This window comes from Gallinula chloropus (genome assembly GCF_964237585.1).
Source record: "Gallinula chloropus genome assembly, chromosome: 1".
Classification (NCBI taxonomy): Eukaryota; Metazoa; Chordata; class Aves; order Gruiformes; family Rallidae; genus Gallinula; species Gallinula chloropus.
This window is the reverse complement of record NC_140085.1, coordinates 116856790-116879394: the sequence shown is the minus strand read 5'-3', so window position 1 is coordinate 116879394 and position 22605 is coordinate 116856790. Positions and strand designations below refer to the sequence as shown.

The window sequence follows — 22605 nt, the reverse complement described above, 5'->3', positions numbered from 1 at the left end:
GGAGCTTGTAGAGAATCCTACAGATCTTTACTGGCAGCGGTTATCGAATCTCCAAAGTAAGTGATTAAAAATGAACTGGTGGGGCCTCGAAAAAGCAAACAGTAAAGATTTTCTGAAGTATGCAAATATTTGCATCATTGTCTGCATTAATCTAAGTATTCTGACACACAATGGAAAAGCATTAGCATGAGGAATACATTACACAAAACCGCGCTAATCACTGGGATTCTATAGCATCTTGATGATGTTCCAAAATCTGGCCCATGTAAACTTTGTTAAGCTAGTAGTAGCGGTGATGTAATTTGCCTTGTAAACAGCTTTGAGAGATTTGGATGGGAAAACATCAACCTTGGCACTTGAGGGTTTTTTTAAACAAACCGCCAGAAAAATGTACACACGGAAAAGCCGCCTATCTCAGCTCTTTTTCTTTGGTCAGCTTCACCTCACCTCACATCGGGCATCTGTAATGCCTGCGTTTGGGCTGTGTGCCTGCTTACACCAGCCGCCCTTTCTGGTGGGAGGGAAGCGGCCCCGTTTCAGGGCAGAAGTCATCTCAGCTGAAAACCCATCGGTGGAGATGGGGTAGGAGAAGAGGACAGAACGCAGTCCTCCGGATTCCCCCCCCCCGAAAATGAAAAAGACGCCGCGGACACGGTGTGTCACTGGACGAGGCGACACCTGCGGAAGGTGCGGGGGCATCTGGGAGGAGAAGGGAATGTTCCTGGGCCGGTGCCCGCGGAGGGGAAGCGGAGCTGTCCAGCAGCGCCGGCGCACGCACCGGGGGCACGGCCGCCGCTCCCTATCTCCCTCCTTCCCTCCCTCCGGCGCGGAGAAGAGGTGCGGGTGGGGACAGCGCCCTACGGGGGCACAGCCACCGCTCCCTCCCTCCCTCCCTCCCTCCCTCCCTCCGGCACGGAGAAGAGGTGCGGGTGGGGACAGCGCCCAACCTTTCCCTTCTCCCGGCGCTCGCAGGCTTGGCAGCTGCGGCGGGGGGCGGGATGGGGGGGGGGGGGGGGGATGGCTTGCGAGGGCTCCTTGTTTGCGGGGGCTTTGAGAAAGCGCCCGAGTGTGTCTGACATCATCCGCCAGTGTTAAACACAAGCGGGCCCGGGTCGAGGGAAGTTCTCCTTTGAAACACGCCTCGGAGACGTCGTCGCAGCCTTCAAAGCTGGCGTGCATACCCTGCGCTGCCCTGCGCCGCCGCCTTTTGTTTTGCATAAGTGTTTTGTTTTAATGAGGCGGCGCAATGCAGCGCATCAGAATCAAAAACATATGATGCACCCTAGGCAAGAGAAAGGCAATAACTGTACAGATTTTTGCAGAGGGCTAGTCATACCACAGGCTACCATTATAACAGAAAAAACAACAAGAATTTTAATATAGCTGTCTGGCCAAATATATTAATTTAAATTGAATGGCTTTTTTTTTTTTTTTCTTTTCTTTCTTTCTTTCTGATATTATAGCTGTGAGGCACAATGTTCTACTGGCAAGCATCTTCAAAACCTTTTTTAGAAGATTTGCTTCAAATTATTTCTGTGCACCAGATCTTGATGGTATGTACATTTGGGAGTCTAACCAAAGGGAAAAGAAAGCTTTTGATTAAATCAATGACCTTTCCTGGAGGTTGAGCGAAATGGAGATCGTAATACAAAAAGCTACCTCCTCCAAATAGTGTTTTATTCAAAATATTTACTCTAAGCTCTCCTCCATTAAGTTTGCCCTTTTTCACAAGTGTCCATATCCTTGTGCCAGCACAGAAATATACTTTCCTATTAGCAAATCCTTTTAAAGAAGTTTTAGGCAGTTTCGTGATTACTTCCCCAAATGTCTTGCTAGCCACCAATTTCCATTCCTTGCCAGAGAAGACTGCTGGGTGCTGTTTACTCTTGGAGACTTGGTCTTTATTGTGCTTGTGCTTCTTCAGAACCTGCAATACTTACTTCCCTCAGCTAATTGCATCTATTCGCACTTGGCAAACTGGAGACATTTTCCTGCAGACGCAGAGAGCAATAAGTGTGATCATTTCTTTAAAATTATTTCCTGTGTTGATTTCACATGTTAAAAAAATGTTGCCATCTTATCCTGGCAAATGTCTTTCCACTTTCCTATTATTCCATGAAACAGAGCTCTGGGCATACACTAAAGCTGAGAACAGGCTGTAACATCTTCCCCAGCAGTTGACGTTAATGAAAGTTGAGTCCCACAAGGATACCAACAGCTTGTGTGATATCAGGCTGCCTGTTATTAGATTAAGCTCGCTACAAAGTCATCAGAAACTTCAGCAAAAGCCATAGGCTCAGTAGCCACCATGCAGAAATGGTAGAAGAAAAAGATCACTTTCGTGCTCACCTGGGATGTGGCATTTTCACTTGAGTGTGGCGCAACCTACAGACATCCTTGACAGAGCCTGAAGTGGTCTCTTATGATTTCTTCACTTGCTCTCTGGGATAGATACTGATTCTGGGCAATCCAGATTACCTTCTACAGCAAAAAAATCTTCAGTGACCCCTTTTGGGAAGGTTTGTGGGTTTTTTCCTGTGCATCTGATGCAACATAGATACCTGATGAGGATTTGACAGTCTGACTTTATGATGATAACGCAAAGGTTATTCTAGAACAGAAAACAAGTCTTAACTATATACTTTTTGAAGTAGTTTTTCATTCCCACACCACCACTGCTTTTCATAATTTTGCAGCCATAAGAGTAATTGTAAAATCTGTTAAGGAAAGAACCTTTTGTGAACACTTCTCCCATCCCTTTTGCATCTCATGTTATGTTGTGCTGCACTTCTAAAATGTTGGTGGGCAGTTTGAGCCCCTCACAGGAGACAACAAAATTCTTCAATGTGTAAAGTGACAGCAGTTTGCTTTCTCTTACAAGACAACATCTCCTCCTCTATCTACAGAGGGTATGAAAGGAAACAGAAATATTAACTACTATTATTTCCATTATAATAGCTCTGGTCTCTGAAACGCAAAGTAGTGGGCTGTCCTTTTGCTATGTGTGCCTTTCTCCCACCCTGAGCCTGTGGTTCCTTTTCTGAAATCCCCATGCAATCATCCTCTGCAGTTACTACAAGGGCACCACTGGGCAGAACCAAGCATCCTCCCTCAGTGAACTGAGGGGAAATAATTTTGGCCAGAGCGTATCATGGTTCTATCTTGGCTTCTAGGTTGCATCAGTTGTCTCCCCAGGAAGGTCTGGAAGGAAATCTTGCTTGTAGAGCACTGCTCCTGACAGCAGCACATGACTCCAAGCCATGAAGGGAGCATGGGAATAGCACTGCCCAGGTGGACATTCAATATCTGTCAATTACAACCAGGTTGTGCAACCCATGGGATTGAATGTAGTATTACAGCCTGTACCCACAGAGACATAAGTACCCACTCCAACCTAGTGGCCTGAAAAAGCTGAATCGAGAACTCAGCAGCCGTGCTCAGGACTGGTTCTGTTGTCTGCTCCCACACACGGGCACCACAGAGCCCCCACCAGCTACACACCATCACACTCAGCTGGAAGCATTTCACATAGGAACTTTTCTCCTCAAGCCGTAGTGCTGTGCTTTTAGTGTGGTCAGCGTGGCTGCTTTAGCACAACCAGATCAATGACGATCTCCTAAAAGGACAAGTTTATCTCTTTACAATGCAAAAATAATCTGCTGTTCCAAAGACTGGCCTTGTATCTGGGCAATTTTGGGTGGGTTTCCCCCCCCCCCCCGCTTAGCTGAAAGTTCTCATTTATAAACCTGACTATTTATGAAGCAGGCCCCAGCTCTAACTCTCCTATTGCCAGACCTGGAGAGGTCTGATGTGCCTCAGGACACATCCTGATTTCAGCAATGCCAGCCTCGGCACAACTCAGGACTCATCCTTTTATCTCTACTCAGAGGTGAAAAGGGCAACAAGAACAGCTGATTGATGGGCATGAGCAGGTATCTCCCACCTTGTTGCAGCATGATTTGTCTCTGTTCTGCTGTTCTTTTAATGCAGTATACAGGGATGATGATTGTGACTTTGGGTAGCTTCCTAGTTTTCTAGAAACTCTCTTAGTAATAACTGACATTCCAGTAGCTCCCAATTTAAAGGGTTTTTTTTTCTTCCACTAGTCTCTGCATTTACTAGTAGCAACTGATATTTCTACCTTCATTTGCCTGCTGACCTTGGATTGAGGAAATTGTCGAAGTACATGCTTAACTTTGAGGATAAGCTTAAATTTCAACAATTATAATGGGATTTAAGCACGCGCTTAAAGTGAAACCTAAAATAAAAGTTCCTTCCTGTTCTCTTGAGTCAGACCCTGCATACATTGCTTTAGAATAGATCCAGGCTGTCCCTTGAGTATGTTAGACATGCCGGATGCTTTCAGAAGTGGTTAATCTGATGAAATAATTCATCTCAGAGTCATAAAGAAACCACACGTTTCCTTCACTTTCGGCCTCCCCAGCCTGCTGCTTTGATATCGTTTGGTCAGCTGCTTGTGCTGCAGGAGCATTTGTGTGGAAGGTTTCATAGATGTAGGTGAGAAATCTTCCCAGCTGCTCACACTGGTGTGAGTGAACCTTATCTTATCTTAACTTGGTGCAGATATCCCTGTTTGTGAATGCAGACTGAGCTTGTTCACTGGCAATTCGAAAGTGGAAGTTGTCAGGTGAAGATGAAGACCTCCAAGGCTCAAGAAATAGGCACAAGATGATAAAACACTAATCCTGCAAAACAGAGGGAGGGCAAGAAGTGCAAGGGGCATGTACATTGCTTGGATAGGCAACAGGCTGAAAACTTTGACAAGGGAAGGAATGCAGTGTCGATGCACAGTGCACTACCATACGCTTGGAACATGGGAGATCCGCTCCATTATTCCCACTGTGGCCTGTTGCTGTAAATGGGAAACACGGCTCTCTGAGTATATATAAATATTTCATGTTAGAAATGTTGTACAATGTTTTCTTATTTCCGAGTTTTCTCACCTTTTTTTTTTTTTTTAGTAATCCAAAACAACTCGCAGAATTAAACTCAAATCTGCAAATATTTCACATGGTTCAGAATTGTATTTTATAAGGGATGTGTTACTCACTTTCCTCAAAATGTGGTAACAATATCCATATTATATGTTTGCAGCTCTCCTTGAAAACCATTCTCCCAGTGAAGTTCTACTCTCTCTGCTTTACTTAGCCTAATTTATCCAATACATAAGAATGTTTGTCACACTACTGTATCCTCTGCATTTCCTCAGTGCATGCTAAACATTTGGGGAGCAGGGGGGGGGTGTCTTTCCATATATTGGCTGGAGAATCACCATGTAATGAATAAGGCTGAAGCCCAAAATAGCGTGGAGATTAGGGCATGAATTTATGTACATAATTTCCATTAGGTACTTTAATGCATGAGATTTATTTTAATATGTAGCTTGAAAATGGCATGGTAAGTTTAAAAAATAATATAGGAAAAAAAATCCCACAATAAGAAAATTAGCCTGAGGGAGCAAATCCTGCAAATGGAACTTTACCCATAGCAGCAGAATATTTTGTTAAGAGCTGAATACACTAAAATCCTCATCGTAATTGAAGAGTCAACTGTTTTGACTTCTTTTGTACAGTCCTTAAAATTAATAACATAAATTACCATGTATGAATCTGGCTATTCATAGCGCACAGAGTTCTGTTGTTTAGTGTAAGAAGCTTGTTTTCCAGATTTAGTTGAACTAACACGTATCATTTTATTTGTTACCCACTTCAATTTTGTTTCAAAGGACAATTTCTGGAATGACAGCTTGGTAACATCAGACTTGCTGTAACTTCTGCATTTTTTATTTTTCTATAAGAAGCCCAAGCCAGAAAAATATCCCACTTCTTGACAGTTGATTAGAACCATTTACTATAATTTTTGACTCTGCAATTATATGGTTCTGTGTCAAATAATAGATTCCAAATTCTTTCCTCATGGAGAGAGCTGTGTGGCTGGCAGTATCTCAGTGGACTTGCTTGGATCATACTTGGGATATTGGCAGCTCCGCAGTTTTGGTTCTGCCTGTGCTTGGCTTGAACAAAGCCTGCACAAACATAACTCCAGGAGAAATGCATTCTTCTATAGCATTATTCTTGTGTGCTATTTGTACTCTGATGGCAAACGAAGCTTCCCCACACCCCAGATACGGGGCTGCCCTTGCACAGGACCTGTCAGGAGTTTATGAGTGGAGGTCCTGATCCAGGAAAGCATCTGACCAAGCGTTGTATCTTACACTGCTTGTGATTCCTTCTGTCCCACCTTGCACAGGACACTTACAGAGCAAGCGAGAAGCTGAGCTGGGGAGTGGTGAAGCTGCTGTCTTGGCAGGTGCCAGGTCCTTCAGGTGAGGGAGGGAGGCGAATGCAGAGTTCTGCCTGCGCAGCCGCTAAGCTACTGTGGAGAAAGGAGCTGGGAGGGAGCTTTCCCTCCTTGGAAAGACTGAGAATTGTGCTCTTTCCTTCCTTTGCTTTCATGACAAGTGCCCTGAAAACAAAGTGTTGAAATCACTTAAAATATCTGTTCAAGGGAATGCCTAGTGTTTTCAAAGCCTGCTGTTATTTTTCCTTGGGCCAAAACTACTCAGCAAGTTTGTCCTGAATTAGCAAATGGCTTCAGCTGTCCTCAAACCACATTCTTTGGCAAATAACTACATCACCCATAAATAAATACAGTTTCACTGAACTGTGATGGAAACGTTGCATATGGTAAGAGCTCTTTGCAAAACTGGAGCTGCAGCTTGGCCTTGGAGGGAAACAAGCACTGTGCCTGAGTGCTAGGCTGTTAAACCACCTCGTCAACTTAAATACCTGTGGCTAGCTGGCAAAGTAGGTTGGTACGGTGAGTGACTCCTTATGAAGTACTGGCACTAATAGTAATGTCACCAGCTCAGGGTAGATAGGTCACATCATCTATACAGGACTGGTTTCCAAATAGCTTTTTTTTCTATATCTTTAGTAAGCCCATTATAAATACCATGTCTAAAAGAAGTTTGTTGAAGACTGTTTTCCACATCAGACCATAAAGTCCAAGTTTTCTGAAAATCTCCCATGTTTTTTTCGCCTGCTGTTTAGGTCTCCTAAAACTCTGAATGTCCAATTACACTGGCAGAAGTCATAGTTGACTGGCCTACAGGCGACATGCAAACCAGAGGCTTCAAGCATTTGTCCCTGAAGCATGAAGACAGGCTCTGTTACAGCTAGAATGAAAATTCCTAGAAATAGGTAAAAATTTAAAAACGTCCCAACCCTGCAAAACCACATCCATAAATTCACTTCTTATATTTTATGTAGTCGTCACTGAAGTCAGTGTTAAATTGTGCAAAGATAACCCCACATGCAAGTCTTTGTGGGACTGAAGTTCACATATGTGGTGTAACTTTGAAAAGCAAAATGAGTCTATTAAAATCCAACAGTTACAGTTGCTAAGTGATGACAACGCAGGTACCAGTAATGACCTTTGTAGAACCTAGGAGCTGAGAATCTATGAAGTACTAACACTTAAAGAAAACATAATTCTTGGTTGCTTTCAAGCCTAAGGAGAATTTTCTACTTTCCTTTTAGTGATCCCATTCCCTTTCCCCTTTACTTTTCTTTCCCCTTTTTGTCTTTTTTAGAATGCCAGATCATTAAAAAAACCGGCGCTGACCCGAGTGACTTTCCTTCTCCCTTTTCCTTGTAATGAATTTGCCATTTACAAGCCAAACAAAGCTGTCACCTTGATTCTCTTGGTTGTTGAAATAGAACCGTGTATGGGATACTGGCTACAGCTTTATGGGTGAATAGAGGATCACCCATCCATCAAGGCAGCCATTCAGTGCAGAGACAGATTTGGCTGGAGGGATGATCTGGCACAGGTTTGCCCTAGAGTCTCAAGGACTGTCCAGATTTCATAAGGAAACAGAGCTCTCCGACCATTCAGTGGAGGGGCTGAGAGCTCAAAGATAATCCGCTCTCCACGAGGTTATGTAGCTCAGTAGCAAGGTGAGGGAAACAAGTTGCATGCCCGCCAAGGGAAAGGTGTGGGGAACATTTTTTGCTGCAGTGAGTGCATTTTGCATTATTTTGGGCCACAGCTGCTTGGCACACAGGCACCTGTGTGGACCCAGAGTCTTGCACACCATCCATGGGTGGTGGGAGGGAGTGGAGTAGTCCTTGGCAGTGGGGAAGCAGGATTAGAGCGGCAAAGATGCAAAGGAAACCAAACTGCCTTAATGCCACAGCTCCTTTTTGGGAAATGCAGTAGACCTTCAAGTAGAATTGTTTAGATGAGGAACTTATATAGACCTGCCACAGTACCTTGTGGGAAATTCTGGGCTACGTTTTGAGGGAGGAAGATGAAATGATTCCAAGTGAGAAGAAGCCCAACAGAAGATGGAATAGTTTAAAACTTCATCTTTCATTTGAACCAGTCATTTGAGAAAATGGAGATGAAGAAGTTGATGCCCCGTGGAGTTGAATGTGATGAACTGGAAAAGTTTGGCATCTCCTAGCGCCGGACCCAAAACACAGATGCTTTAGAATAAGCGCCCCATTCTATGGGGCTAATGCTACATACAAAACTTCATTTCTCTTTTACTGTGTCTCAGCTAATTGTGAATGGTTATTGGGAAAGTCACAGGCCACCAAGGTAATTCAACACACATGTTTTAGCAAGTTTTTCACACATGTCTGGCAAGCCTTTCATAGTAGGAGAAGACTTTAGGCATTCTTTCTTGGGCTTTAAATTATCGATTCCCTCCCTGTTCCCACTTTTACTAATTTTTTGTTATTGGACAATACTTACTGTGTCTTGTAACATGACTTGCTTAGAGCCCTTTGGAACTCAGAATTTCCAGTTTGCAGGAAAATATAATAATGTGCAATTTTTAAAAAATTCTCAGTGTGTTGAAGCCTTAGTCCCTTTGAGGCAAATGGAATTTTTCCATGCATGTTGGTGGAAACAGCACATTGCCTTTATTTTTCTTAAAACACCGTGTAGCCCTCAAAGTGCTTTATATGTGGGTAAAAAGATTGTGATGATGATGACAAATCCCAGCTCTGCAAAAACCCTGAGTAAGAATTATCTTGGCAATTAACTGTATTCGGGGCTTTTTTCCTGAAGTGATAAGCATTTTATGCCCACAGGTTTTTTTATCCATTAAAGTAACTGAGAACTCCTTTGCTTTCTTTCTTGCTGGTGTATTTAGTCCCCAAGAGAAAATATTTTGGTTTATCGTTGCCAAGTCCTTTGATTTCACTGTAGTACTTTTAAGATAATAATCTGATTTTCCTGTATGTTGTTGGAAATGTCTTTCTCTGAACGCACTGAACTTTAGAAATGTGGTCATTTGGAAAGCAGATCAGGTAGGACTTTATCAACGTGGCATTTTTTGGGATTTGGAAATCCTTGGTATTTCTCACCAAGCATTACAGATCCAAGGTACACTATTACTCTTTCGAATAGTTCACAGGCATTTTCTGTTCTGGTAGTAAAAAATTATGCCATAAACTACTTGAATAATGCCAAAGGTAGAGAGTTGCCAGTGGGTAGTTCCTGGAATCACCCGCTTTCCAAACTGAAGTCCTTTCTCCTACTCAGACTATTCCACGCGACCACCACCACAGATACAAGGTACCGCTCCCAGCCATGGGTGCTAGTGGAGGAGAGGTATGAGGGGGTGAGCTATTTGTAGCACATCATGATGCCATGGTATTGAGACCTATCCTCTCCACTCTGCAGAAAGGCACAAGAAAATTGCAGTCATTACAGGTATTTTTGTTTATTCTTTCCTTACAGCGTATTTGCTCTTCAAAAGGGTGATAAGTATCTTCAGTTTAGTTTAATTTGTACAGCTGAGATGCAAGACAAACTAGTGTTATTTAATAGTAGGTTTTTTTATTTTTTTTTCTCACTAGACATATGGTATTACTGGGTCTTCTAGAGAGCCAGAAATAGCAGACCATTACAGAAATGTGTGAATCTTATCTTTTTTGGACCACACAGCCTAGTCTCAGGAGTATTCCTGGAAGATGTACTACTGCTTAATTTCTGTTTATTCTTTGAATCTTACTGGAGAATAATTGTTCAATGATTATTGTTTTCATGATTTCAGTGTTTAAAAGGTCCAGTTAAATGTGTTCTCCTGTCCTAGACAGAAAAAAAAAAAAAAAATATTAAAATCAAGTTATCAGTACAGTGGAGATAGTTTGCTTTTACTGTATATGTAAGCAGCATGGATTTAGTGTTTGGAAACAATGATGGGAATGACATCTCCTGCAACCTGAATTTCTCCTTCGCAATTTTGACAAAAGAAGAGCATTCATGGAGGAGTCTAATTAGTGCCTGGCTCCTTCAGCTCACACGCCATTGCTCTTCTAGCTGCACCCTGTGACCCAAAGCCAAGGGTGACATCAGACATGGGGTACCTACTGCAAGCAAGGAAATTATTCCAGTTTTAGCGTAAGATAAAATGGCATGGATTGAAACAGACTAAGTAGATCAAAATTGGTTTTATAAGTATATTATTTATTTTACATCTCCTCCCTTTTCTGCTGCTGAAGAATTCACCTTTGGTGGAAGACAGCTGTCTAAATGGGAGGAGGCTGATGGATCCCAGGGAAAAAAGATCAATCAGGAATCCATTTATTTGCTGCTGTTCAAATATTGAATGACATCTGAATTCATAATTAGCATAGAGATGTTATAAAAGTTGTGAGGGCTTCTATTTTTCTATCTGCTGGGGTGGGGATATTCCTGGGTGTGTGCCTGTAGCTCAAGGTGGTCAAAGGGTGGCAGATTTCAGTTATTGAGAATGATCAGGATTAGCCCTGGTCTTTCTGGGTCAGTAAGTTTCAAACACAGATATTTCACATCTGTTTCTTGTTCACAGCCACTAACAAAGAAGTACGATACCGAAAGAGTCCCAATTTTAGATGTGTGCCTGGGCCTTTAAGGAATTCGGCTAGTTACTTGGAGGGGAGAAAAAAAAAGGCACAGCTATACCTCCTATTCAGATTTGCAGATTAGGCAAAAGCCCAGAGGTGAAAGGTCAAATAAAACAGTTGAAAGCATTTTCTATAGACTTCCTGGTCATGCAGAGGAAAAAAGAGCACGCAGTCCTCCAAAGCATGCTATAAAAGCCAGAAGAGTGTGAGAGACACTTTAATAGGTTCCATTCTTGATGAAAATCTTGAAATGGCCTCACTAATACAGTGTAGAAATCCAATATGCCAGACATATTTTCTGTGTGCAATGCCCATCAATCTGGGGATGGTAGGACCTTGAAGGACGCTGTTCTGTAATAACCAGTTCGAACTGTTGTGCAGTTCAGTGAAAATTATCTAAAACATTTGGAAGAAAGTGATGAAAAATGTTGGCCTTTGCCCTCATGCTTCATTTTTTTTCTTTTCTTTTCTTTTTTTTTTTTTCTTATGGAGAAGTTGCTTTGTTGAAGTGGTTTATTTTGGTTTGGTTTGGTGGGTGTATTGTTTTTTCTGTCCTGTGGTATCATTGTCACTTAACCGGCTTGTAATTAGCATCACACATAAACCAAATAGCTTTCACATCAGTGGCAACTTTCAGCCAAAGTTTTCAGCAGACTTTAATTGCTAATCTGTACAGCATTCCTTAGGCATTTGGAGGTACAACTGTTAACATTTTGGAGATGGGAAAATTAAGGAGGAATGAAAGGAAAGTTGAGGTTAGATTCATCTCGTGCAAGCAGAGTTACCCAAAAGCTGTGTTTCTCGGGTAATTGTGCAGGTTCCCTTTGTAGATTAATGGGCACAGAGAGAGAGGTACATTAAAGGTGCAATTCATCTCACCTCTTTTAAGCAGCTGTTGCCGGTGAGACTGAATGGCATGGTGAAGATAGTTGCATTGGGCACTCCAGGAGACGTCTTGGTGAGACAAGTTAGTCTCGGCACTTCCATTTAAAATTGCTGAAGCTTGATGAAGTGAATCCCACTTCAGCAGACAGATACTCAGTTCCCTGAGTGTGTCAGTACTTCCCTGTTACAAAGTACATTGGATAGACTATTGGAAATAATTCCAGAGTCAATTAAACTCATGTCATCAGAGCTTCCATTTAATTTCCCATTTTGTGGGGGTTTGCTGTGGGTTGTTTGTTGGGTTTATTTATGGTGAGATTATAGCTGGTCTCCAAAGATGATCAGAACAGAAAAGGTGTAGTCACCAAAAATGCTTTAGCTGTTAGAAGCTTAAATAGTTTGAGTCATAGTGAGCAGCTCAACATTGATAAATGATGCAGCTTGATGTTCACCTTGAAAGCTTCCAGCATTTCATTTTGGTACAACTTTGTCCATTGGAAGATAATCCATTCTTGATTGCTGTTGTTCCATGAAGTAAGCTTAAAAATAGTTACGCTGCACCCCAATCAGGTTCTCTCCCAACTTTTCAGCTCTGCCAGCAGGTGAAGTGAATGCATCGTGGGGATGGGGAAAAGATGTGCAGGGAATAACGGGTTGGAGCAGTGGAAAATAGTGCGTGGGGTGACTGAAAGGAAGCAGAGACGACTGGACAGCAGGAAGACATTAAGTTGTAACCAGCCTTGAGGGCGAGACCGGTGGTGGGTGCCACGGCAGCGGGAAGAAATCTCTTTTATCTGCTTCTGTTAAAATACCATCTTTATTTATTTATGAATTAAAAGACGTGATACCAGGCTTCGGAAAGAGCTCCTTCATCGCGTCGTGTTGGAGCAGGCATCGCAGCCGGGGGGGGGGGGGGACCCGCAGCTCTCCGTTAGAGGGGCACGGAGCACCCTCTAGTGACCGCCCGCTCCGCGCCGCTCCCGGCTCCCGGGGCGCTCCCGGCGCTCGGCGCCAGCCCGGGGGGTGCCGAAGGGGTGAGGACGTGCCCCGCCTCCCTCCGCTGCCGTGCAGGACCCGCTAGTAAGGGAATCAAATCTTGGGGGGGGGGGAGGAGGGGAAATCAAATCTGGGGAAATGCTGGAAGAAAAGGTGCTTCTCGTGGGAGCCGTGCCGGGTTGCCCCAGTGGCCAGGGAGGGGTAATTAGTCTTAATTATGTGTTTTTTACACGGGCTGCTTGCTTTGACATAGTAACTGGAGTTTGGCAAAAGCAAACGTCACACGCAGAGTAGTGCCTTCCTCCCAGAGTTACAACCTCTGCGTTACCAGGCACGCGTCGCTGCGCACGAGCCCACCCTGGGACTGGACCCCATTTTTCTCAGGATGGAGCTTTCCTCACATCCTCCAACCCGATACTGCATCAAACACACTCAGGCACGGGAGGAAGAAGTACCTTGGGCTTTCCCAAAGGCCATGGGTCCTGGGGACCTGGGGCACAAGCCCATCGTCCCAGAAAGCAATGCCTGGCCCCACAGCCCCTCTGGGCCCCACAGCCCCTCTGGGCAGGCTGTGAAACTCATTTCTCCAGGGGACCCCTGTTTGCTGTCCTGCTAGAAGCCGGTTTGTGATGGCTGGCTTTGTGGTGAGGGGAGAGCTTCCCCTTCTGCGAGCAGATTTACTGGCTTTTTCTTCAGCGCCGGTTGAGAGCTGTGAATTACAGGGAGGAAGTCCGGCTGAAGGAAGGGCTTGCTGAAAACCTGGTTAGAGTGTGTCAGGCCCTTGCACCCCGAGGCAAGTATGGCCAGACTGATGCTTGGAGCTACATTTAAGCTGTACCTTTTTGAGAGGATAAGGACCTTTACAGGTGTATCTTCGCATGCAGTGAAGTAGTATTCATTTGCCTGAATTTCTTGAAAATCTGCTTCCAAAATCTGCAATGCAAACTCTTTTATTGTACACGAGCTTTTTCATTTGTAGCCTGGTTCTACATAAAGGAGAACCTCCTCTTTACCTGCAGTGTTGGTAGGCAGAACAGAGCTCATGTTTTCTTTTCTCTGTTCCCTTCTTCCCTTGTATTACTCACATCTTAAGACACCGTGTGTATGCATACTAAGCATAACAAACAAGGTGGATGTGTCTCCAGTTTGCCCAGTCATTTACTCAGCTATTTATAATGTAAAGAAGTCTGTACAGTTAAACAGATGAAGGCCACACATTATTAGTAGTACCAGCGAGGCAAGAAGCTATGCGGGCAGACAGCTGGACAAACGTGTGAGTAAAAGCCATAGCAGGATGAGCAAGGATAGCATAGTGTGCCTGTGGCCTTATGGTCAGCCCAGGCCTGGTGGTTTAATTTTACCTCCCAGACAGCAAGATGGGATTGCTGATCTGTTTGCATATGGAATGTTTCAGTATGTTTCCGACATCCTAACACTCTAATGGATGCGCTGAGAAAAACAACCTGGAGGACAGGGTTGTTTTTTAGAGTTAGGAGAGATGTTTCACACAGCGTGAGAAGTGGTGCCTGTGGAGATGCTTTACATGTGTTCAGGTGAGTGCATCTACATTGAACATATTTCTTGTGCACCAGAAAGGATGTGACAAGTACAACAGCTTTTTTAAAAACAATTTTTTTGTTATTTGCTTAGGACCGAGTCTAATCCCTTCTTTTGCATGGTCAGACCAAATCTTCAGGTCTGTACAGGGCCCTGTTGGCTGCTGAAGTAGATAGGATCCTTCGCCTCCGGTTTAGAGAGCTCTTCTCTGAAGAGAGCTCTTCAGGCCTTAAGGTAGGAGGCACTGAAAGCAGCGTTTAAGCTGGTCTGTACTCAGAAAAGAATTTAAGCAAACACAGCTGTAATTCCAAAGCATGTGCAAAGCCCCTGTTCTGATGGAGAAGCTGAAGCACGTGCGCTGTGTTAGGCGCATGCAGTAGTGCTTTGTTGCTCGGTGCCTTCTTCGTGCAGGCTCGAGCGTAGAAGAAAATTCCAGCAGAAGGGAGCCCAGACAAATGAAAGAGTGTCAAGCTTGAAGAGAGAAATTAAGCGGGAAACGGAGTGTGAGGTGATGTGTGTGGGTTTTTCATACTCTCTCTGTGTTTTCATTCTTGGTGTTGACCAAGCCGCGTGTTTTCAGACTCACGCAGCGACATTTCAGACAATAGCACGCAGCTGCCTAACATAACAAAAGCATATTTTCTTTCTATTTAACCTTAGCAAAATGCAGAAAAGAGAAAAATAGTAGAAGTGTTTGTACTATTTTTCTTTTGCAACTGGATGATGGTGATTTGATAACCCAATATTTTCCTTTCCTTACAATACTGAGGCTCTGTCTTGCAATTGGATCAACATAAACGTAAGCACTCAGAAATCTGCCTGTGGGTATTAGCTTGAAAGTCAAATAAACTTCATTGAATTCCTTGGCACAGAATGCGTGCCAGTTTAAAATGGCAAAATCCTTACTGGGCTGTGGGCTCTGTAAAACTTATATAATAATAATAGAGCTCAGCAGAGTCTGATATTGCCTGTCTTATGCTTCCAAAATCCCAATATAAATCAAGAGGAGGTTTGTCTGTATGGAGGTAGGCTGGAGAAGAAACATAACTAAAACCTGCTTGTGAATGAATCTGTTAGAGCCCATCCACCGGAGAGCTGGAACTGATACTTAAAGCCTCTCAATATATTTGAGGGAAAAAAAAAACAACCCAAAATATCATGGGTTTAACTAGAGTGGAAGTCACCCAACTGAAACATTATACAAGGCTTTGAAATTTCAAGAAAAAGGTTCTAATCTTTTGGCTGTCTTACTCATTGTTTGGAGATGAAAAGGGAGGAAATCAACATCCCCATGAAATACAATTACTGTAAATTGCTTTCTTTTCATACTGTTTGTAATGAAAATAGGAAAGTTACCAGAAGTTACCTACTCTGCAGAAGCACAGTCATTCTAACTCCAAGAAGACGTTTAGCAGTGCAACACCAGATTTCTGTGGGAATCAGCTAATGGAGAACATGAACTGTCGTGCACCAGTGCCGACTCTGGATTGCTCTGAAGTGACCAGAAGTCATTTTTTCAGTAGAAGAAACCAGAGCTCCTTAATGTAAACTGTAAATTCAAGCTAAACTGGTACAGCAGGCTAAACCTGTGCCAACTCAGGGTCCAGAGCTGGGAGAAAAAGCAGGATGTCTGCTTCTGCTCTCCCCTTCCCAGTCTTTCTGTTGGGATCTGGAGTCTGCTGGAGCCTTGCTCAGTGCCTTGGACCAGCTGAGGGGGCCCTGAGGCTTGTGAGGCAGCTAGAGATGAGTTGGGATACAGACTCAGCTGTGTGCACCAAGCTTGATCCAGGGACTCCCCCAGGGGCAGCTCTGCCAGTTGCACCAGTCCTGTGTTGCTCCACTGTATCCAGGGATTTCCAGCTCTCTTGTCCCCATGGCACACATGGCACCAAGGATTTCTCAGGACCTGATGGATGGCAGAGTTGTTCCTGTGAGCAGGGGCAGGGGGACGAGCCTCTCCTCTGCCCTGCCTTGAGTGAGATGGAGCAGAACCTGATGGATAAATGCCCGTGGACTGAGCAGGCAGCACTTCATGTCCTCCAGCTGCTTGTCTGGAAAAGGGCATGGCCATGTTTCACCTTCTTGGGGTCAGGATAGGAAGGGAAGAGTGAACAGGGACTTACTGCTGTCATCGTGTGCTGTTTGGAAAGAATGCATACCGAATGCCAGCAGTCATCACCAGTTACAGAACACCGCTGCTGATTTCCTCTTTTCCTAAGGAGCAGGAGAGGAAGGCTTTGAGAGAGGGTGAGGTCATCTGCCTCTGCTAAACAATGCTACGGCAAGCCATCACGCTTTCTTGTTCTTTTTTATCATACCAGAGCCCCCTGGCCAGAGGGCAGGAACCTCTTACAGCAGGAGTCATCTCCCCAGTGCTGCCGTGCTTTCAGGCGACGTGACCATGGTTTGATGTTGCCATAGGATAGGAGGCATGGAGACATCATGAATTGGCTATAGTAGGACCAGCTTTTAAAAATTACTGTTTACTGAAAAGTTAATACATTCTGACTTCTTTTAATTTTTCTTTCTTTGAGGGTCCTATTTTTCAAGCTTTGCTCTTCTAACTGAATCTCCTGGCACCAGGAACTATGTCTTTTACAAAAACACAAAGTTGTGAGAATTACAAGAGCAAGAAGGTTGTGCCAGCCCTGGATCCAGAGTGTTTCTTTGCATGTGGACTTTCACACTGGCTAGTACTGTGGAAACTCATTGCCTTTCTTATTTTTTCGTTCAGCACTCCTAAGCAAGGGTGTGGGACAGGGACAGTACTTTGTTTGCACAGCTGGTAGTTTTGGGGTGCCCCATAACTGCCAAGTGCTACAAAAGGACAAATAAATATATAACACTGAATAAAAAATGGCTGTCACACTCCAACCGGGAAGGCAATCGCCAGTGAAACCATCTAATTTTCATACACGGATAAAGCTGTGAAGGAAAGGAAGAGAGTGGAAAATTTAAGACTGTTTCTAGCATTCAGGCACTTACTTTTGAAATGTATGTCTTTTTGTGACTTCCTTTCCTTGGTAAGAACCAGGCGTCAAAAGGCAATGACTGTCTTCCACCTCCTTGCTTCTGCTGTAAGAAAGAAAATAAAGTGCTAGATCAGATAGGCTAGAAAGAGTCAGTAGCTCAAGAACCCAGGAATGAGGTTAATGGACAAATATAGATGTGGTGTAAGCGGGGCTAGTCTTTTTTGACATATTTGGAGTTGCACCCGTTTAGACCCAAGTCTGGCTTTGGCCCTGAGTCAGCAACTCCCCAGTGAATAGACTGCATGAAACTACTGCTGAATTTGGCCCATTTCATCTGACATCTGCATCCTGCCTCAAAGTGGCATGTCACACTTACTGCACATCAGATCACACCTGCCCAGGCAGTCACAGGCAATTGACTTTTTTGCGAAGAAAAAAAAAATTTAAAAAATTTAGTCACATATCATCAAGAAAAACAACATTGTTTTAGGACTCTTATCTCTTCGCTCCCAAATATCCTGTTTCTTCGAGCTGCAGTGGCCAGGACCAATAGAAACCTCTTCCTGCCATTGGCTGACTTCATTTCCCAGAGTTAGCACAATCTCATCCGCTCTAAACAACCTCATCAAAACTTCTTTCTGGTCAGAGCGAAGCAATAATTATTATTAGCAATTATTAGCGATCAATAATCTTGATCACATTATGGCAAGCACTATTAAGGTAAGAAAGGGGTACCTTTTTTATTGGATTTTTTTCAGTGGCATGTTCTTTGGTTTCCTTTATCAACCTAGATAAGTTAGAATTGGGCAACACCCCCACTGCCACAATAGAGGACAACAAGATTTCCTTTGTACTGCCTAGTAAATTTCCTTTTTCCTACTCCAACCATCCGCAAGGCTTAAAAACTTCAAACTCGGAAAAAAAATTGGGTTTTCTAAATTCACTGTTCAGTGCTGTGGAGTGCATATGCGAAGCCCTTTTAGGAGAGCTTCGGAAATTTCTTGTAGGTATCGTTCCGGCAACTTGGATGCGTGTGCGGACTGCCATGAGGGGAGAGGGTGTGCACTGGAAGGAAGAGAAGGGAAGAGAAGGGCTCCTAGGAGCGCTAACCTTTTTGGATACTTTTAAATGCTTCTCCGGCGGCCGGGGCCGCAGATATTGGCAGGCGGGAGCGAGAGGCACCAGCTCTTGTTTCTCCCTCATGCAGGTGTTAATTATGTGCTTTTCTAGAAGCTCTGGCCCCATCGCCGGGACCTTTCTGAATGTTATTTTAATGGTGGTGGGATGATCTCATGGGTGCGTTCGCTTTGTTTGAAATTTTGGGGGCAATAAAATTCCCTTATTGGCGCATAAATCGATCTTGGTGCGTGTTTTGGTGTTTTTTGGTTTTTTTTTTTTAAGAACGGCTTTGCTGAGTTTTTCAGGTTGTGTCACTTAGAAAGTTGAATATCTGTCTGTCTGTCTGCCCGGTTTTTGGTTCTCTTGTGTGTCGCAATAGATAGCAGTTACCGATACAGCAATAGCTGTGATTAATTGCAGAAGACTTAACTGTAACTAAGCGTTTTGTGATAGCGAAACTAATTTTACGTAAAGAGCAAGCCAGCATCGACGGTGAGGACCCTGCAGCGTTCTGTTATCGGATTTGGGATCGAGGTACTGGTGTTCTTCGTGGTATTGTGTATTTCTGTACTTTTCTAGTTACGCCAGAGATGTGGCGAGAGGAACAGACTGGCAGCGGTGCCCGGGCAGTAGCTCAGGGGAGCTGCCGTTGGATTTCTCAGTAACGTCGGTTTAGGTGTTTGCATTTTTAAAGGTAATTTGATGGCTTTTGCTACGGCGTTTGAAACCTGAAAGCCTTTGCCTGAAGGCAGGGTGATTAAAAAGATTAATGATCCTCCGCTTTCTGCAAATCACCGATGCTTTCGAGAAGCTAAACTGTAGAGACAAAGATCTGAATCTCTCCTGCATTGCTGCTGGCCGCTATCTACTACATGCCAAGTGGCTCCCGGAGCAGCCGAATTCCCTTGGGTTTTGCCACACGTTTCAGAGCAGGGGCAGGGGCACGACGGGGGCTCTGTGAGAATCTTGGGGTTCGGGGAGTCAAGTTCTGCCTTGCTGAAAGAAGGGGCTAAAGAAAGGGCTGTGTGCCGAGACAGCAGCGTTAGGGTCTGCCTGTTCATCAGCGTGCGCTGCCGGCGTGGCTGGGAATTGTTTGGGGTGCTTTTTGGTGGTGGTTTTTTTTTTTTTTTTCTCCAGAAAAATTATGGCGATACGAGATTAGATGTTTTATGCGTTCTGAGGAAGTCTTATAATTTATTATTTTATTTTTTTTTTACGTTTTGTGTTGGCTGCATTATAGTAGGGTAATCGATGGTAAACAGTATCTGGTCATTATTTTACCTCCACTTCACACTTAAGGAGGTGAGAAGAGGCTGTGGGGAGCTGCGCATTATGCAGCCTGATACCGGACAGCAAAAGCCTCTGAGGTGGGAAAAAGTTCGGTTTTGTTTCGCCCATCCGGGAGGGTAAAACTTGAGGGGGAGGGGGGGGGGGACGGGTACCCCAGAATGCTGAGGATTTTGATGCAGGGGTGCTGGGAAGGCCTTATAAGCAGGGATTTTACTTCTGCAAGTGCAAACTGTAGAATGACTGAGAAGAAATGACAGGTGCTTTGTGCTCTGGATGAAGGAAATGTACTCTGACATGAAGCTAAGCCAGCCCAAAGGGATTCAATTCCTCTTCTATACTGAGTGTATAAAGAACTCATTTAACTGAGAGGTTTCCGAAATAAAGAAATTCCATGTGAACGCCAAAGGGGTGTTTGTGCTTTTGCTAAACAGGTACGTTCAGCAAATGTTTTTTTGCAGTTTCACTGGCTGGTGTTGTCTGCTGGCAATGTGTAGCCCAGCTCTCCCAGAGTAGGTGGCAAGAGGCTGTGGCCAAGGGAGGCGGAAAGCCTTTATCTAGGATCTCTTCTTTGGGGAGGTCGTGGAGTCATCAAATGCCAACATTGGTTTGCAAATGGCTATGTATTGTTTCATAACTAGGTAGAAATTGCTCTGAACATCCACACGTGTAAAGGCGGCCTTACAGTAGAACTCTTGATTCCCCCTTTTCCTACCACAAACCTGTGGACAGACCCATGGGACACTTGGGACTCCTGAGAGATCAGGCTGGCTTGGCTGGGGCTGATCGGGACCTGCAAAGGGAAGCGTTTCTGTAAGTTTTCTGTCGCTGGGTTTGACGTCACGGGCATGGCTTTACCGGGAGATACAGCTCTTCTCATCCCCTACCCTCCTTCTGCTGTCCCCTTCCCCCCTGTGACGGGGAAAGTGCCGCTGGGGAAGGTTTCTCCCGAGGAGGAGGATGCAGCAGTGCCTCCTTCCTCGGTGGCGGCCTGGATGGCACGCCGAGCCCTGACCTGCAGGGCCGCCCTCACTCAGGTCCGGGGCTTCTCCTCGGGCTGGGAACAGGGATGGCTCCCGGGGAAGGCAGCGTGAGGAATTGCAGAGAGGAGGAGGGTGATGGGAGAGGCTGTGTGGCCCTGCAGCCAGCATCTTGGTTTCCACATGCAGTCAGGGGGCTGAAGTTCCCGATGCATTCGCCTCTCCGTACCGGGTGCACGCGTGGCTGCTCGGCTTTTGGGCGTTTGAAGGATAAAATTGGGGTTTTCAAGGTTTTTTTTCTTGACATTGGAGGTTTCAGCAGCCAGGTGACGTGTTTCTTCTCTCTGGCACAGTAGTACTGACAGATAACTGTGCACTAGCACCATGGTGAAGAACACTGAAGCTGAGGACTATCAAATCAACACAGCACTGCTAATTATAAGCATCCCGCTAGTTACTGTAAATACGATTTTAGAAAATATCAAAGGCTTCTGATTAGGCATCTGTCTTTTTTGGCTGGGGGGAGGGCGTTGTGCATGTTTGGTTTGGGGTTTTTTTAAATAGAATGTAGCAAAAATTACTGAAGTGTTTCCTTGGGATGAAGTAAAAATACTTATCCTGAAGGCCATTTTACATTTTGCTGCTGTTCATGCAGAAGCCACAATTTCTGGGAGAAAAAGTCTGTGTCTTTTATAATGGGCAGGAGAATCTTTGTGGTTTGTAAGGCTTGAAGAAGTATATACTGATTAGAGCAGTATATAGTTGAAGGATTTTTAGTGAGGTATCTTAGTCTGTGCTTCTCTCTACAGTGTTGCTTTTCTGTCACTTTCTTTTAGAAAACCTAAGTGTTCACTGAAGTATTTCTAAGTAAGTCTAAGGAAAGCTGGAAACAGTTCAAAAAACCCCTGTACTTGGCGTATGGAAATGTTTAAGTCTTTGTTTAGGGGACTGCATCTGCACCAAATAGAACGAATACAGTAACTTGTACTTCTGTTACTTGCATTAAAAAAGAAAAAACCCAAACCTGTAAAGATTAGAGTCATTTTCTTCTCATCTCAGTTACAAAATGATCCAGTGGTGTATTTATCTTTAAGCCTGTAAATACTTATATTGGCTTTGGTGATGTGACACATGCGACACAACCGTGTTACAGCTCAGCACACACCTGAGTGGTCTGGGGAAGTAGAGGCAAGAACATAAAGAGCTCTTTAAACCACTCAGCCTGATCTTGTACTCCTTAATTCAAAGTTTCGACTAATTTAATGAGAATTTTGTTCCAATAAAGGCAGTAGAATCAGACCTATAATTACTTCCAGGTAGAATAATGTTTCTGACTCAGATACAAACTTGAAACATACAGTTTCAAGGAATAAATAGTCATATCAGCGCAGAAGATATTTTGGGGATTTTTTTTTTGGTGGTGTTTTTTTTTGGGTTGGTTTTTTTTTTTTTTTTTTTTTGCTTTTAATCAGCAGTCATTTAACTCAGTCTGGTTTGTGGCTACATATGCCAAAACTAAGTCAAATATAAGGATTTTACTTTTCAGAATTAAGTCCCCAGGCAAGTGACAACAGCTGGAAAATGCCCATGTCTGACTGTCTGAGTTGGTTTATCTGTTTGTTTTTTCTTAACAAGAACTGTATTATCTCTTAACAAAATGTTTTTCGGCAAGTTCCACGAGTTACAAAAGGCTTTTCAGAAATAATGTTAAGAATCAAGTGCTCTTGGAGAATGACTTGCTGAAAGATAAATACAGAAGTAGTTCTGAGAAATCTGAGTGCTAGAAGAGCATATTTATTTTTCAAGTGACAGTTTACAGTCCAGTAATAATATCTAATGCTGTTCACTCAACAAGTAGGCTTCATGATGCAAGTTTCTAAATCA

General features: G+C 43.9%; 1 protein-coding gene across 3 annotated transcripts in view; it reads left to right on the top strand.

The window, feature by feature from the left end:
• Positions 1 to 22605, top strand: part of ERG (ETS transcription factor ERG) — a gene marked incomplete at its 5' end in the record, with an annotated part of 108821 nt that overhangs the window by 25394 nt on the left and 60822 nt on the right. The window contains one exon of one of the 3 annotated variants that reach the window (XM_084273990.1): positions 17964 to 18055. The exons of the other annotated variants lie outside the window; for them this stretch is intronic. Coding sequence (XP_084130116.1) covers positions 18038 to 18055 — 18 coding nt within the window. Of the gene's footprint in view, positions 1 to 17963; positions 18056 to 22605 lie in introns of those variants that run through there. 3 annotated transcript variants of the gene reach the window in all.